General features: G+C 40.0%; 2 protein-coding genes across 2 annotated transcripts; both read right to left on the minus strand.

Annotated features, from left to right (window-relative positions):
- On the minus strand, positions 1 to 10,530 carry LOC138602967 (26S proteasome non-ATPase regulatory subunit 11A). The gene is made up of 13 exons (XM_069674606.1): positions 10,408 to 10,530; positions 9,587 to 9,688; positions 7,324 to 7,520; positions 5,509 to 5,566; positions 5,045 to 5,239; positions 4,790 to 4,934; positions 3,192 to 3,252; positions 2,496 to 2,558; positions 2,006 to 2,131; positions 1,795 to 1,830; positions 1,245 to 1,296; positions 871 to 1,014; positions 1 to 534 (listed from the first exon to the last, which is right to left on the minus strand). The coding sequence occupies exons 1-12, from the start codon at positions 10,496 to 10,498 to the stop codon at positions 872 to 874; spliced, it is 1,269 nt and encodes a 422-aa protein (XP_069530707.1). The 5' UTR covers positions 10,499 to 10,530; the 3' UTR covers positions 1 to 534; position 871.
- A 719-nt stretch (positions 10,531 to 11,249) lies between these two features.
- rpain (RPA interacting protein) lies at positions 11,250 to 14,186 on the minus strand. Its single transcript, XM_069674645.1, has 7 exons — positions 14,013 to 14,186; positions 13,718 to 13,909; positions 13,336 to 13,408; positions 12,998 to 13,109; positions 12,825 to 12,888; positions 11,640 to 11,783; positions 11,250 to 11,363 (listed from the first exon to the last, which is right to left on the minus strand). Exons 1-7 carry the CDS (start codon positions 14,082 to 14,084, stop codon positions 11,334 to 11,336), a joined length of 687 nt encoding a protein of 228 aa, XP_069530746.1. The 5' UTR covers positions 14,085 to 14,186; the 3' UTR covers positions 11,250 to 11,333.
- Positions 14,187 to 15,650: the final 1,464 nt, after the last annotated feature.

Consider the following 15,650-nt stretch of genomic DNA (forward strand, 5'->3'; position numbering starts at 1 on the left):
CATGTTTACACCCGGTTACCGAGCATGTTTTTTTATATATATAATACATGTATGTATAAGTACTGTATATGTTTTCTTTATTGTTATTTTACATGATTCCCTGATGGCCAGCGCAGAGAGAGGGACAGAGGAAAAAAAGAGGGGGAGAGGGAGGCTTGTCCAATTTTACATACAGTAGAAACCAGTGGTGGGAGGAGAGAGGAGGGGCACAGTGCCTGGATTTGTCCACGTTGTGTCAGATCAACCCCAGCCAGATTGGAAGGAAGAGAAAAGAAGGAGGGAGAGAGGAGGTGTGAGGGAGGACCAGGAGGAGCAGCATGTCTACCCAGCCAGTTTGATGATCTGTTGGGGTTATCTTCGGTAGATCAGCTGGTCGGTTTGTTTGTTTGTTTGTTTGTTTGCTTGCTGGGTCGTTAAGTGTTCATAATCTCCTCATCCTCCTCCCCTCGTCCCTCCGGGGTTGAGCTGATCGATCAACGGAGGTCTGACTGGCCCACGTCGCTCCAGACAGGAGGACTGATGGTTTCACTCTCTCTGAGGGGAAAACGAAGACAGATACAAGAGATTAAATACATTTTATAGAGTCACGCATGTTTGGTTGAAAGGCTTCAAGTTCAGTTGATCAAAGAGTAACAGAATTTTAAACGGATATGGCTGGTGTTGTATTTACTTTACTGTCAGCTGTGCTTATATGAAGGCACTTTTTTCCCCCCCCAACAGATTTGGTTTAAATTTGAGAAAAAAACATTCCTGCCCACAGTTAGCGAAGTGGTTAATGCCACTCTTAGGTCTGTAAGTTAAATATGAAGCTACTGCAAGCATCCATTTAGCCTAGATTAGCATAATAACATCAGTTGATCTGACACTGACCTTATGTTAGCTTCTTGGCTTTGTTGTAGAGCGAGTCGACCACTTTGCTCATGTTCTGTATGGTCTCCAGGGCCGCCTCGTATGTCTTATCCACCACCGGCTCCTCGAAGACAATCAGCACACCCTCACCTTGGTCCAAAATACCTGCAGGTAGGTAGGGGAGGAAAACAGCAAGAGAAAAATGAATTAGAGGGCTTCTGATTACAGGTGCACTCACTCATTTAGTAGTTAGTTAAGAGAAGAAGCATTTTGAACTGTGTTGGCACATAGTAACTGCGACAAAGCTCAAACTTCAGAAGTATTTATAACAAGCAATCACTCTCATTTTGCCATTTCTTGATGTAGATCATAGTTGAAGGTTTGCAGACACGCACCGTGAAACTTCTCGTCCAGGATCATCTGTGATAATTTCCTCTCCACGTCTCCCTGCAAGGCAGACAAACTTAGATTGTAAGAATTGCACTGTTAAAGAAGGAATTACTTCAAACAGGCAATTTAAAAGGAGCAATTTGCACCCAGAAAAAGTCACTGTCAGTCAGTTTCACCCTTTCTACATTCCTACAACACCCAGTGTGCATTGCGCCCCTCCCTCTGAAAGGAACGGGCAATGGCTCAGAGCAATATACCGGTGGATCATCTAAAAAAAAAACTTCAAACCTGACGATTTTGAACGAGACATGACATCGGAGGCGGACGTCTTAGATTGAAGAAGTGTACTTTAGCAAGCTCCCTGGCCTTCCCTGGCCCTTTTCCAGGGAGGATAGTGTCTTCCAAAGGCACAGAGCGAAATTGCATTTCTTTTTACCATAATGGCATTAGCTCTCCATAATAGCATGATAGGACTGAGGTTGAAAATCAGCGAACTGGCCCTTTAAGTGTAAGTGAAAGTCTAAAAAAACACTGATAAGATGAACAAAATCTTACCTTAGAGAGTTTGATGAGGGAGGAGATGTGTGCTATCTGTTAGACAAAAAAATATTACAGACACTTAAATACACATGTAATAATAAGTACACTGAACTTAACTAAATCTGTCTGATTCTTGGACAGTAAGTAAGTGACCATATCCTGAAAAAGGTCCTGTTTATGTCTGAACAAACTGCGGTTGAGAACGGAGAGATGTCACAAAGATTACCTGGACTCTGGAGAAAGGTTCGATGACCCTGATGAGGTTCTGCTCCAGCAGGTTATCATACAGCTTGGTCAGATGGGTGCTGATGATGGGGTCATCCCTCAGCTCTGCTTTGTACTCTGTTAGTGCCTTAGGGGGGATGGGAACAGGACGTTTTAATCACAAATAAGAGGACAAACATTTGAGCTGGCTTGAGTACACTTTTCTGAACAGGCCACAATAATAAAACAAACGTTGAATATCTGCACAGATCCATGAAGCAAAACGAAGAAATCTAAGCAACCACTAAACATTCAATTTCACTCAGACATCATGCAATCTAGGGCATGATGACCTAGGGATCTCAGTAAATTTCATGCATTTATGGAAATTGCTTAAAATGCCTAACCCTAACAAAAATCAAGCATTAATTTATAATGATATGCACGAGACATTCAGGTTTCTCAAAAGCATCAGTAAAATCAATACATAGCTTCAAACTGTAGACACGTACCTGTTCAAAGTCTGCGAGTGACCTGTTCTTGCTGGCTAGTGCCACACATTTCAGGGAGTCTGTCTATATAAGAAGAAGAAAAAAAAAGACACCATCACAGATTTAAATGTTTCCAGCGGACCCATTTTAAATCTAGGGCCTGAATATGCACTCACTGGCAACATGCATGGTACTGAGGTTAAAGCTACATGTTAAAGGGAAGAAGCAGTGAGGGCTTCCTGGAGTGTAAAGAGCAGCTGACGTGAACTTAAACTCTCACAGCATCGAGAACTAGATTCCACAGAGAGGAGAAAAACTGCACATTGGCACATGGCTTTTTTAATACAACCTGTAAACCCACAAATTAGTGTGGTTCTCAATGATGTGCTCCTGGCTTTGCAATAATTACAGGTTAGCTGTAACTAAGCTTGTTAGCCAGTTGGCTAACATTGAGCTTACTTTACAGCAGACACGCATATTGTTTAATCCTTTACTTTGCCCTTGCGTTGTCTGTTTTAGAAAAGCTCATCACCAATAACACTCCTCAAATGAAGACTCTCTAATAATCTTACGACAGCCCATCATGCATTCTGCTCCAGCATGTGGGAACTTCAAAGCTCAACAGGCCTCCTGCACCAAGATATGTAAGCTCTGACTGTACAATCACTTGTCAGGAGAGGGGTATAGCAGAAGGTAAGATGAATAAAAGAGTGATACCTGTCTTCCAGCATACCGCAGAGCTAGCTTGCCACTGATGAGGGCCTGGACATCCTCCGGCCTGAAACAGAATCAATAAACCTCAGACACAACTGGACAGAAACTCATTCTTCTTCTCTCACAGTGAAAAAAATCTTTGCTTTCATTTTGGAAAAAAAATATGAACATGTTGACTACTTTCAACACAGTCTATCAACTTAGGGCTGGGTGATATATAGATGGAAAAAGATATTAATCATAATGTATAACTTGACAATATTGCCAGTTTTACGAGTATCCTAAAAATGAAGGAGGCCTCGAGAAACCAGATGGATTGTTTGTTAAACTTAAGAGTATAGTTTAAACATAAAGTTAAACATTTTATGGTTGTTGGGTTTTTTAAGTGCTAATCTTGCTGATTTTGATTTTATTGGCGGCACCTATGGTGATAAATGGTAATTACAGGAGCACACTTCGCAGATATCCAGACAGTGTTGCATGTGCGACGTCCACGGTTGGCTCCGGTTGTAACTCTTGATTTTCCTCGCTGACGGTCGCTTTCCTTTTTAGACTGTTTGCCTTCATCTGAGCGTCCAATTTGTTTCTTTTTCTTTGGATTTTCACTTATTTTTGAAGTTGTATCTGTAGTCATTGAACTTTTCTTTGTTTGTTCAGCCATAGTAGATTACTGTTTACTCGCAACACTTGCAGAGACAAGAAAAGCAGCCGCTTAGCTCCGCCTACCCTCTCTGGCAGACCACCCACTGCTGGGTGATCACTAACTGGACGCCGCTTGTGATCTTTTCCGCAAAAGTCGCCACAGACACCCAGTCCATAATACTGCAAATGCAAAGGCCATCGGCTCAATCACCATTGTGTTACCTCATTCAGCGATAGATAGTGACTAAACAGACATTTATGTAAATGAAAATCTTCGAGATTATTACTTTAAAACAAAGATAATTTAAAAACGGTTGAAACACTGAGTAGTGCAGTTTCACAGTAAAATGGAGTCCTTCTCTGACTCAGGACGAGAAGCTCAGCTGACACAGACAGGAGCTCAGCTTGTTTTTTTAGGTTCGGATCCCATCAGTGTTCATTGTTCACAAGGTTTTAACCTTATTAAATTACCTACAGAGGTCTCCTAATCTTTAAAACAAACTTATGTCACTCATCTCCATATAATTGACATCATGTTACAATTTTCTGCTCACCATTTCGTCACTGTTGGAGAATTAAGGGAGTTTACTTTCACTGTCTCTTTCATGCCCTGCAGTTCCAGTCATTTACTTCTGATTTACAGAAGACATCCGCTTTCTTCACTGGCAGCTCAAAAAAAGCTTTGCAGTGAGAAGTGGATGTGTGCTCTGAAGTGTACAAACGACTGCAGACAAACTGACTGTCCAAAGTTTATCATCCTTATTGATGAAAACTTTATGGCCTATCATGATTGTTTTATCGCCCAGCCTCTCTCCTCATATGTATATTTTTTTTAACCCAATATTGCATTATTGATGAAGAAAGAAAATTATTCTAACTAAATTGTGCAGGCCTCGATAAACTGATATCCTGAACCTGGTTTTGCAGTCTCTCATGAATCTGAGCGGTGTTCCACTTACGCGTTGAGCATGATTTTGCAGAGCAGCATGTATTTGAGTGCTGTGATGGCTCGGGGGCTGTCGATGGAGTCATAGCCCTCAAACGCCTCATAGAAGTAGGAGTAAGCAGTCTTCCAGTCTTTCTCCTCTGCCGCGTGAATGATCCCTGAAAAAAACAACCACACACACACTTAAAGGTCAAGTTACAAACAAAAAAGCAACTTTTATTGTCCGCACCTTTCACTGTAGTTTGTGTTCAGTTAGTAAACGTTGTACCTGACTGCATGTCTAAAGCTGCTTGTAGTTTAGGTGGGCAGTAGATGGCGTTGGCGGTCGTTCTGGCAGACGTGAGGGCTGCGCGGGCCTTGGGCAAGTTACTGAGCGCGTGGTACGTCTTACTCTCCAGTAGCTGAACCTCCACCAGCAGGGCCTTGTCGTCCATCTTCTTCAGCTCTTGCAGCAACTGCGAGCCTGCAGGAGGAAGGAAGTTTACAGTCAACGCAAGTTTTGGGATGATTATTATATTCTTGGCCCAAATGGTGAAAAACTTCCCCCAATAGAGAGACGACAAAATTATTACAACAAAATTTCCCCCCTAAATTGATTTTTAAAACAGGAGTTTGAAAGAACATCTTGAGGTAACATTTTTTTATCCTCACACTTTATTTATGTTTTAGACACAAGCTTTTAATTGTCCTCTATTACATTCTGTAATTTTCAATATCTGTTACAGCACTTACCAAGTTGTAGCGCCTCCTGGTAGCACTTTGTGTCGAAATACAGCGAGATGAGACGAGCCTGAGGAGAGAGGAGAACATGTCAGGCCTCTGGTCTACACCTGAAACCTGAACCTGAAATAATGAATAGCTACAAAGTTATTTTTGACAAATAACTTCATAATTAAAATATCACTTTAAGCCAAAACATAATTAAGACATGACTATAGTAGAAGCTTTGAGTCACATGTCGTCCTCCAAGTGTGCGTTGGCACACTATCATGACCTGATGACAATATTTGTTCTAAGTCAAGGTTCATGAACTTCATCTAAATGTTTCTTTGGGCCAGGCCTCACCAGATTACTTTACATAAACAACTTTCATTTTTAATTTCATTTTATTTTTTATTCCGGTCATGGTCAGTACAATTTCATTTTTCATTTATAATTACAACACAGCTCTATTTACATATTCCATGAGCAAAAAGGAGCAGAAACATCTTATTCTGCCTGCCCCTTACTCAAAACAAAAGTAAACAATAAACTTAGATGGTCTATTACATTCACTTATTCACAACCACAATTTGCTGTAACACTGACTTAGTCACAATCCACCACCACTTCATATCGTCTCATTATTCTTAATTTGTAATCTTTTTTAAACACTTCAAATCATACTGTAAAGACTTCCACAGTTTAATGCCGACCACTGAAGGACACATTTGCTTTGAAGCAGTCCGTACGTACTGGTGCTGAAAATGAAATTTCCTTCTCTGGTCCTCGTTCTCTGAACTAAAAACAAACAACTTTTGTAGATTTGCTGTTAAAAACTCCTTTTTGCCCTGTACATTACTTATATTGTCTCTAAGTTTCAGTAGTCGTGCCTTTAAGTCTGTTGGTGTGTTCTCTTGAATCTACTTTCTGAATTATTGTTACTGCTCTTTTCTGTAAAAGAAAACGAATTTATGATTTCAACTTTATTCCCTAAATTAAAAAAAGAAAAGTAATATATAATAGATCAAATATTTTCTATTTTATCCTGTAATGTCCTCTGACAGCTCTGCCTTAAGTATGAGGAGCTAGATTTGCTGACGGACAGTTTAGTGACTTAGCTGGCAAACAGTAAATGGAGTCACACTCACTCTTCGGGAGATATAAAATTATGAAATTTAAAAGATCATAAATCCGGTTGAATCACGCATTCAAGAGAAACTTCAAAGATATTCTTCTCTCTAATCTGAAACATAAGCACACTACGAGATATGAAATAATGGGACATCACTCACTACAGGATATTATTAAGAGCTTAGAACTTCAATTGATTTCCAATGATGAACTTCCAGTTATTCTTGTATGTATGTGATCGTGGGAAATTGAGCGCTGTAGGGCAGTCCCCTAAAAGTGAGAAGACCCTCGTATTTTTTAGTCAAATCTCTGCTGTTTTTTTCAGATGCCTTGTGTACACAGAGCAATGCAAGAGCTGCGTATTGCAGGCCGCAAGCACTAATGGAGTCTAAAAAATTACCCTTGTTCATCGTTCAAAGTTTTACCAGGAGCAGAATAATCTGCTCTTATTGTCTTCTCTAAAACAAATAGATCCGGGATTCCATCCAGAAGAAACACGAAATTAGGTTTTTTGAAGTTCAAAATCAGTGTTTTGTCTCAACAAATCTAAAACATGAGACACATGTAGGGTGATATTCGAGAGTGGAACTAAACTGAAATTAGTATTTTAAGCTTCATATTAAAGAGACAAATCTGATTTGACAGACGAAATCCTGAGTTTGGTACAGCTCTAAAACCACAGCAGAGTTTTTGTTTTAATGTACAAAGTCTCACCTCTAACGCCTGTCTGAGGAAAGTCCTCTTCTCAGCCTTGGCCCACTCTATGCACTCCAGGCACAGCTCGACCTCCTGCCCCGTGGCGGCCTCCATGTCCAGGAACAGGTCCAGCAGGGAGCGGACCAGCCGGGCTGCCTTGGCCTTGGAGATGGAGTTGAGGAAGGGGCGTACATATTTCAGCAGACCCCCGAGCTCTGAGGAGAGGACGGGAGGAAAAGAAAGAACGAACTTTAACAAGTAACTAGATACCGCTGCAAAAGAAGCTTTTGTGCTGACAAATCTGCCCAAAAAAGATGGAAAGAAGTGATCGAAGGAGAGTAAGACTTCTAATAAGTTGCATGAATATTTCAGAGATTTCTCTGCTTATTGCAAAATAGTTCTTTTAATAAATACAATTCTCCCCCCTTGAAACTTTTTACATTTTACAGTGTTCCTATAAATAGGTCTTCATCAGGGAAGACCTAAGTCTGTGGCAACATGTTAGTTACTTCTAAAGTATATTTTGCTTTGTGAAATAAAGGCTTTTTAATTCTACATAAATCCTACAGAGTGCCTTGGATTGTTTGCAATGACCCCTTCACAAGATGAATGAAGCACTGCAAACCTGAAGTATCCAAAGAGCACCTGCTTGTGATTACCATAAAGACCGAGCATCACTTCTACTCCTTTGTCTTCAGACTTTTTGGGGCTGATAAACAAACAAGTGCTGTCTAGAAAGCAGACATCTTTTAGGGTGCCTTTACACCTAAAGTTGGTTTGATCTGATACAAAGAACAAATTGTTACAATGTTGCACTTTGCCTTGAGTTTGGTTTGTGTATACAAGGCAGCTTTTACCAGCAGACCAAAAGTTTTGATGCACAAGGAGACTGCTCTCTGATTGGTCAGAATTTCCACATGGGAAAACCCTGAAGTAAACAAAGAGAGACAGCACACTGATCAATCACACTCAACACGATCGCAGACTATTTTTTCCCGGTTGTTTGGTCCGCACCAGAGTTCAAATGCGCGTTCTCAACTGTCCAAACGAAGCGGACTTTTCTCGGAACAAAGCTGTCGGGTGTGAAAGGCAATTAGCTGCACTTGATCATAGTAAGGGGTTACAAAGCAAAGCACTCAAAGCTTTTCATATTTTTATTGAGAAATAATTTTAAATACCTGCTCCCTCTCCAAAATTAAGGACCATTTTTATTGGTCCACTTTATAATAACTACATTAAAAACTATTTCAATCGGATTTTTACCCTGGCAACATGAGGAAAATTTCAAGTGGGGTGAACACTTAAGCGCAGCACTGTAAGTCACTATTAGATTTCAGTAAGAAAATTTGTGTGGGCGACAGTCTAGTAGTTCAGGGACCACTATATCTGTTAAAGGTCAGACTGTCTCCCTTTTCTACTCTTCTGATGAATCACAACCATTTCACTGACCCAAATGTGAAGCAAGAACTAACTTTTTCATCCGAAGGCCACTCAAGCTCTGACCTTCAGTCCTTCCTACCGTCCTTGCGCAAAGTTTAGTACTTTTTTTTTTTAAATAGAAGTGGGCAGACAGATTTTTCATAACAAGATTCTACGATCTCTGATCCCTCTTGAAGGGTTGATTTTTGGACAGGGATAAGAATTCAAGTTTGATCTTTAGATTAAATAAAAGAACACATGTATTGAAGAGACAATTGAAATACAATTAGAAAAACTTTTTTTATCAAGACAGAACAGAAATGTAATGTAAAAGAAAAGAAAGCATGAAAATCTGATGTTGTAAGCAGTCTGTGATCAAAGTTGCAGTCTGCACAAAAGGAATTATTGACTTTAGAAATCTCTGAAAAATAAGGTTTTATTTGAAAGACATGTTTTTTTGTCCCCCTCATGGAAATGTGCTGCTACAAAATAGGAAGCTCTTCCATTGGACAAAGAAGGCAAATAAGATGAGCTGTTAGCATTTACATTTGACCAACACTCTTCTCTTAGGTGCCTCGGTGCTTTTACAATTCAAAGAGGCACATTTTTGTGAGTCATACTGGTCAGCAAAATCAAACTTTGCTCCTGGATGTTTTAGTGGCTGATCATTTCCATTCGGCCACAATAAAAGTTTAAATCTGACTAATGTGGATGTTGAGTCAGGAGTCTTAATCTTGTTGCATGAGTTTTAAGTCTGTAGTGTTGGGTGAATAAAAAAATAATCTATTTAAGCAGCATGATTCAAAGCTTTGTGTGTGTCCATAAAACAGTAGCTAGGAGTATGAACATCATGTTCTGTTACCTGCAGCCTGTCCTGTTTTGGCCAGCAGCCCACCCAGCTCCAGGATGCTCTGCTCTTTAACACGCACCGCCTCTTCATCACTCTCCTGGATGTCCCGCTTCACTACAACACACACACATGATGATGATGATGTAATCTGATCCGTACTGACATGAATCACCGTGATATACAAACTGTATAAAGGCGGATGTTCAACTGTTAGCTTTTGTTTCCTGAGACTGGCATTAGTTCAAGTTTAATCATGGATGTTTTTGGTTGGATGGCAAGCCTCCAAGTGGCTCGTGAAAATGTGAAATATCGAACCTGTCAAATTTAAGAATAACCAACAACGCCAGCTACATAGCTAAACTTAAGTTATAAAAATAAAGGTTATTTCAGTCCATAACTATAAACTCGAGATTGTGACAAAGTAGGTGATGTTGAGAGAGTCAACTCAGTTTCACGTTAATTTCCTCGTCGGCCTGACACCTGACAAGACGCGGCATAGCTGCTAACAACGCTGACTGGATGCTAACGCTAACTAGCCAGCTGTCAACCAAGCTCCTGTCAAATGAATGGGCCAGAGTAGCTAACGCTAGCTTGTCGGATAAGCTTGCCGGTATGTTGCTAGCCGGCTAGCCCACTGCTGCTGACTCACTGTGCAAGCTAGGAGAAAAAAGAGACGGCCAGTACTAGGCTAGCTAACTTAGCTTAGCTGCTAACTGGCTAACAGCAATGATAGCTAACTCAGCTGCTCACATTGAATAAATGGGTGTACAGCTTTAGAGTGAGGCCGTATAGAGATTTCCTTTCTAGTGTCACACTGTGTAGATTATATTTACCTATTGAATGTAAGATATCGATAGAGGCATTCCGGTCTGTTCCAAGAAGAGACTGTGCTCTCTGAAACTCAGCCACTGCCGCGGCTGCCATCTTTCCTCTGCCTGCCTCCGCTCCGCCCTGCCGGGATGTTTTCCGGTCAGGTCGTTCACATGGTCTGAACAATGCTGCCCCCTGTTGGTGAGCTCGAGTACTACATGCTCAAAAGTGAAGGCACATTCAAAACAATCGGAAAATTGTTATAATTTCTAATATGAATTATGACATAATAATCACTGCCAGGTTTATAATGAGAGGTCTCTGGTAGCATATGGTAATTTAGAGTCATCAGTAATTGATCAGATGCTTGAAAAGCGTTTCATTGATATAAGCCTTGAACTTAAAGGTATTTGCTTAGTTTCCACAGCTTTCCTTGCAATTAAACATTGCATTTCTTTTACAACAGTTACGCTAATCTTTAAAATAAGGCTTTTACAGGCCGAGTGATACAAGTTTTGTATTAAATCAATCCAGAGTAGTCACAGTGTTTGCTACACTGTTGGCATGGGTCTATTATCCTCAGAGACCATTTTGGCCAAACTTAAAGTACATTGAAATGCTTTACAAAAATAGAATAATAAACTGAAAAATATTAATATTCTGTTTCATGTGCAATAGATTTAGCAGCTTTCTCAGCTTAGATGAAATCACATACTATTTCCATTTCTATTAAGTGCCTTGAATTTCTCACAAAAGTTAATTATTTTGTGATCGTAACATAAGAAATAATAACTTTATCATCTAAATATGTACAATAGTATGAAATTGTAATAAGAGAGGGGACAATAAACACCACTCACACATCAAATATTAAAAATACCTTTATTATTTCACAAAACATAGAGAGCACAACACTCAAAGTAACAATTAATGACAGGAGTATCTTCTTTTACAGGACAATAGACAGGTAGTCACAAACCTGAAAGCAGAGAAAAGAACAATAAGTTTCAGTTAGCAAATAATTAATCATCAGAACTAATACTACTGTTATTCTGTTGCACTGAGTATTATTATTATTATTATTATCATCATTATTATTATTATTATATACAAAATGAATACTATGTGTATGCAAAACATTAAGCCAGTATAGATATAAGGATGGGGGAAGTAAACCTTCTGTGGCAGGGAGTTCAGTTTTTCAGATTTCCTTTATTTAAATTGACTTCTTGAAATTTCTTTAACATTGACGTACCTTGCAGCTTATCATCAGGTTGGGAGAGGTGCCGTCTGTGTTGGGAGCTACGGAGAAAACAGGGTTGTGGAGACAGTCCTCCATGTGTTCCGATACCCTGGACTCCAAAAGATGTTGCAGGATATCAGGCGTGATGTTCTGATTCTACAGACAAGGGGTCATATGTGGCAGAATTTAAGCCTAAGGATTATAAAACTGAAACGTCTTTATACAATTAAAATTTCTTTCAACATGGAGTAAAAGTACGAATGGTTTGAGGAGAATCCAGGAATATAAGAATCATGTTTGTAGAACTTCCTTCAAAACTACTGCCTTGGTTATTATACTGTTATCTGCACCGTGGCTATATTTAAGTCATCATATTTCGTTTGAACTTATTTAGATTTTTTATTTTTATTTTACCGTGTTTTTTAAAATCACAGCCTCTGTCATGCTTTCAAGAGGGGGTATAATGCTGTGATATATATATAATGTTCCAATGTTGGATGTCCAGAGTAAACGGGGATGAAGTTTCAAATCTGTAGATAAAAGTATGTAGGAGTAATCCAGAGACTTCTCAGCTCAGTCTGCTGTGAACGCCAGGTTTCACACAGTTTTTTCTACATGCTACACTTTGTGACATCACAAAGTGCAGCATCAGTAGGCTTTGGAGAGCTGGCCAATCAGAAAAAAGTGGGCTTGTAGGGGCGGGGTTTCTTAAAGGGACAGAGCTAACTGAGTCGTTTCAGGCACAGAGCACCGGTGTGAGAAAAATGCTGAGTTTTTTTTAACTTACATTATTCTAAGCTACTCTACAGGTATCACAGAGTGAAATATGAAGCTTGAAAATAGCATAATAGCCCCTTTTAAGTTTTGAATCTGCAGATGTAAACAGTAAGTGTAATGATGCCATGTAATCAGTGCTGTGAGCTACTCCTTGAAAATGAAAAATAATGGCATCCTCAGAAAGTGTAAGCCATGCTGCATCTAAAAATATATGGATCGTGTTCTGTTAAGATTTGTCCAAGGTATGACTCCTAAAAGGAGGAGGGTGTTTTCAAACTCAAAAATTGCAGCATTGTTGCGCAAGATAAAAACACTACCTTCTAACCACTTTGGCTATAGAAAATGGTTCCAAAATAATTCTCTATTATATACACAACCGATTGCCTCCTTAATAACAAGAAAAAAAACAAACAAACAAACCTTAGTGTTAATGTAAAGTCCACAGGGGCAGGAGATGAAATGGCTGTTTATGTTCAAGTGTTTCCTGAGAAACAAAACAAGCATTATATTTACAAAAGCCAACAGAGATAGATGTCGTTAAATTGTTACATTTTTGAATCTTCTATGTTACACTAGTCTATTCTTTGACTCACATATGACATATTGGGCAGATAATATTCTTCTCCCCCATCCCCTCCACAGCAGACGATATGTACTGCTGCTCAAACTGCAGGTTCTTCTCGTACTCTTCAATGATGGACATTTCTGTTGCACAAAGACAAGAATATATAATTCACACAGGGGCTCATCCTTGTTTCAACTATATATTTCAAAACAGTTTAAATATTACAACTGTATGTTACAATTTCCAGACATGCGTTTTGACAGGTGATCCAATTTACTACAAAAAGAACACTTGTTGTAATACCTATAGTTAGGAATTTGCATTTACAAAAGAAACAGGATGCTCTTATCCAAAGGATTGTATTACCATGAGACAAGAGCTCCTGTTGAATTTCATCAAGTACCGCCAGTTCATCGTACTCCTTCATGACACCGAACATCTGTTCATGAGAAAAGAAAGAAGATCTCTGATTGGTTGTTCAACTCAGACAGACAGTTGTGGATTTGAAAAAAGCATTTAAACACAGCAAATGTAAGCCATATGACTGAACTCAAGATAATGACACCTCAAGTATTTCACACAAGTGTCGAGAAGGTTTTATTTTGAATATTCTGGTCAAGATTTCATAAAAGATGCAGTGACTTCTGAATGTAAAGGTAGCTCGGGGGGCACACATCTGACAAAGCTTAGAGTAACACACAAAGAGACCCTGAGAAAGACAAGAGACAGAGACAGAGAAGGGACAGACCTCTGCCATGCCATCTGGCCCCCACAGAGAGGGCAGTCTGTGGTCCTCTGACTGCAGGGCGCTCCACTCCTCCTCCATCACCTCCTGGACGATGATGGAGGCCCCGGAGCCGCTGCGCTGCTGGCTCTCTCCCATCTGACGATACTTCTCCAGCAGCCTCGACCGGCTGTTTCTCAATCTGTCCACACATCGCTAAAACAGACATAAGTGAAAGCAGATCAGCAGACTGTCAGACAAGAACTAGTTGCGCCCGACAAGCTAGCTAGCGAGCTAACTGACACGTTAGAATTCTCACCTTTCGGTACGTTTCTTTCCATGGCGGAGTCGTTCCTTTATAAAGTGAACGGTGTCTGTGTAACGCGTCCATCTGTAAGCTACTGAAGTTCACAGTTACAAACAGACAGCGGCTTATTGAAGCCTACTGGCTACATTTGTGGACTTTAAAAAACAAAACATTCCAACTTTTAACCCCGTGTCCCGGAAGTTGTCGTGCGCTGCCGCGAATTGCATGATGGGTTATGCAGTTTGGTCCTGCCAAAACGGCTAAACTGCGAGTTGTCCACTGCGCAACCTCCTCCTTTTGGGAAAACGTTTTAATTTTAGTTCTTCACATGATCTGATGCTGGAGGAGGAATAACAATCTGGTGTATTTGTACTTTAGCTAAATGTATACGTTTTTTATTTTGTAACATGTTACACTAAGGCACACACATTTTGTATAGATACCGAGGAACATGTGAGGAATAAACGAGGCAGTGTTGTGACCAAGTCATCTTATCTCAAGTCCCAAGTAGGTCTCAGGTAATTTGGTCCAAGTCTCAAGTCACAGGTTATGTCAAGTCGAGTCATTAGTTAAGGCAAGTCCCAAGTCAAGTCACTTTTTTTCCCACCCAAGAAACAGCACTCTAACCTGTAGCATCCGGTCTTTATAAAGAGAAAAGACAAGGTATTATAGCCCATCTCATAATGATATTATTGGCCAATTTATATAATCTGTTCAAAACGTATGACAATGAATTGTATCTGTATTATCTTGGCACAGACGCAGCTATGATGATGGTCTGAGACCATATTGAGTAGTAATGAGAACGACTGATGAGGCTTCTCTTTGGGGAAAAAACATCAGCGGGGGGTCTTTGATGTTGCGTGTTGCCACAGCGAGGAGTTTGACTGACAGCCAGACATCCAGTCATGACAATCACGTGAGCTTTTTGAGTCGTCCAATCATGATTCCCAATTTTCGCTGCATCCATACCTGACAGTTAGACAACTCCTAATTAGATTTTTTAGAGAAGCTAATAATAATATAAGAAAATGAATAGGGATAGTAGAGTTCACACTGTTTCACAAGCCCCAGTTTGATCACCACTGTCAGTTCTGAAGCTCCACCTGTACACAGCTTCTCAAAGAAAAGAAAAGAAGTTAATGACGAACAAGAAAGTGAAAAAGCAAAAAAAGCATTTGGCTAGTTAGCTCAGGCCTGAATATTACTTAGAACCAATGAAGGCATTAAGGGCATTTTGAGTGAAATCATTATCACTCTGATGCATTAAAAACATGACGTGTATCCTTACTTTTCTCTTTATCATTTTCTAGGTCCCGCTGTAGGGTTTGGTACATTTATTTAGATTTATTTCCTGATCTTTCTTTTTTCAACTTGCAGATAACTGAACCTTGCTGAAAGCTGCGGTAGGCAATTTTGAGTAGAAAAACAGGGAGGGTTTGAAGGACTGGGGTGATGGTGATGGTGCGAAAGTGGGTGAGCAGACGGACAGCTGAGCTTCTGGATGTATTGTAGTTTGTTGAGGATTTTGGAGGATGTCTCATAAAGGATGCCGTTGCAGTCGTCCAGTTGTGAGGTGATGAAGGCATGTGAGTGTTTCAGCAGCTGAGAAGGAGAGGGAGGGGCGAAGACAGGCGATGTTTTTAAGAT

This window comes from Semicossyphus pulcher, unplaced genomic scaffold (genome assembly GCF_022749685.1).
Source record: "Semicossyphus pulcher isolate SPU_LCO1_2020_fin unplaced genomic scaffold, fSemPul1.0.p SCAF_23, whole genome shotgun sequence".
Lineage (NCBI taxonomy): Eukaryota > Metazoa > Chordata > Actinopteri > Labriformes > Labridae > Semicossyphus > Semicossyphus pulcher.

What these genes read in the sequence shown, in the direction of transcription:
- rpain (XM_069674645.1), bottom strand. Translation starts at nt 14,084, where the DNA reads ATGGACGCGTTACACAGACACCGTTCACTTTATAAAGGAACGACTCCG. An exon ending in GGCCAGATGGCATGGCAGAG is followed by an intron (nt 13,409 to 13,717) that starts GTCTGTCCCTTC and finishes TCTCATGAACAG; the next exon opens with ATGTTCGGTGTCATGAAGGA. An exon ending in ACCTGATGATAAGCTGCAAG is followed by an intron (nt 11,364 to 11,639) that starts GTACGTCAATGT and finishes CTCTGCTTTCAG; the next exon opens with GTTTGTGACTACCTGTCTAT.
- LOC138602967 (XM_069674606.1), bottom strand. Translation starts at nt 10,498, where the DNA reads ATGGCAGCCGCGGCAGTGGCTGAGTTTCAGAGAGCACAGTCTCTTCTT. An exon ending in AGCTTTAGACATGCAGTCAG is followed by an intron (nt 4,935 to 5,044) that starts GTACAACGTTTA and finishes TGTTTTTTTCAG; the next exon opens with GGATCATTCACGCGGCAGAG. An exon ending in TGCGGTATGCTGGAAGACAG is followed by an intron (nt 2,559 to 3,191) that starts GTATCACTCTTT and finishes CTTCTTATATAG; the next exon opens with ACAGACTCCCTGAAATGTGT.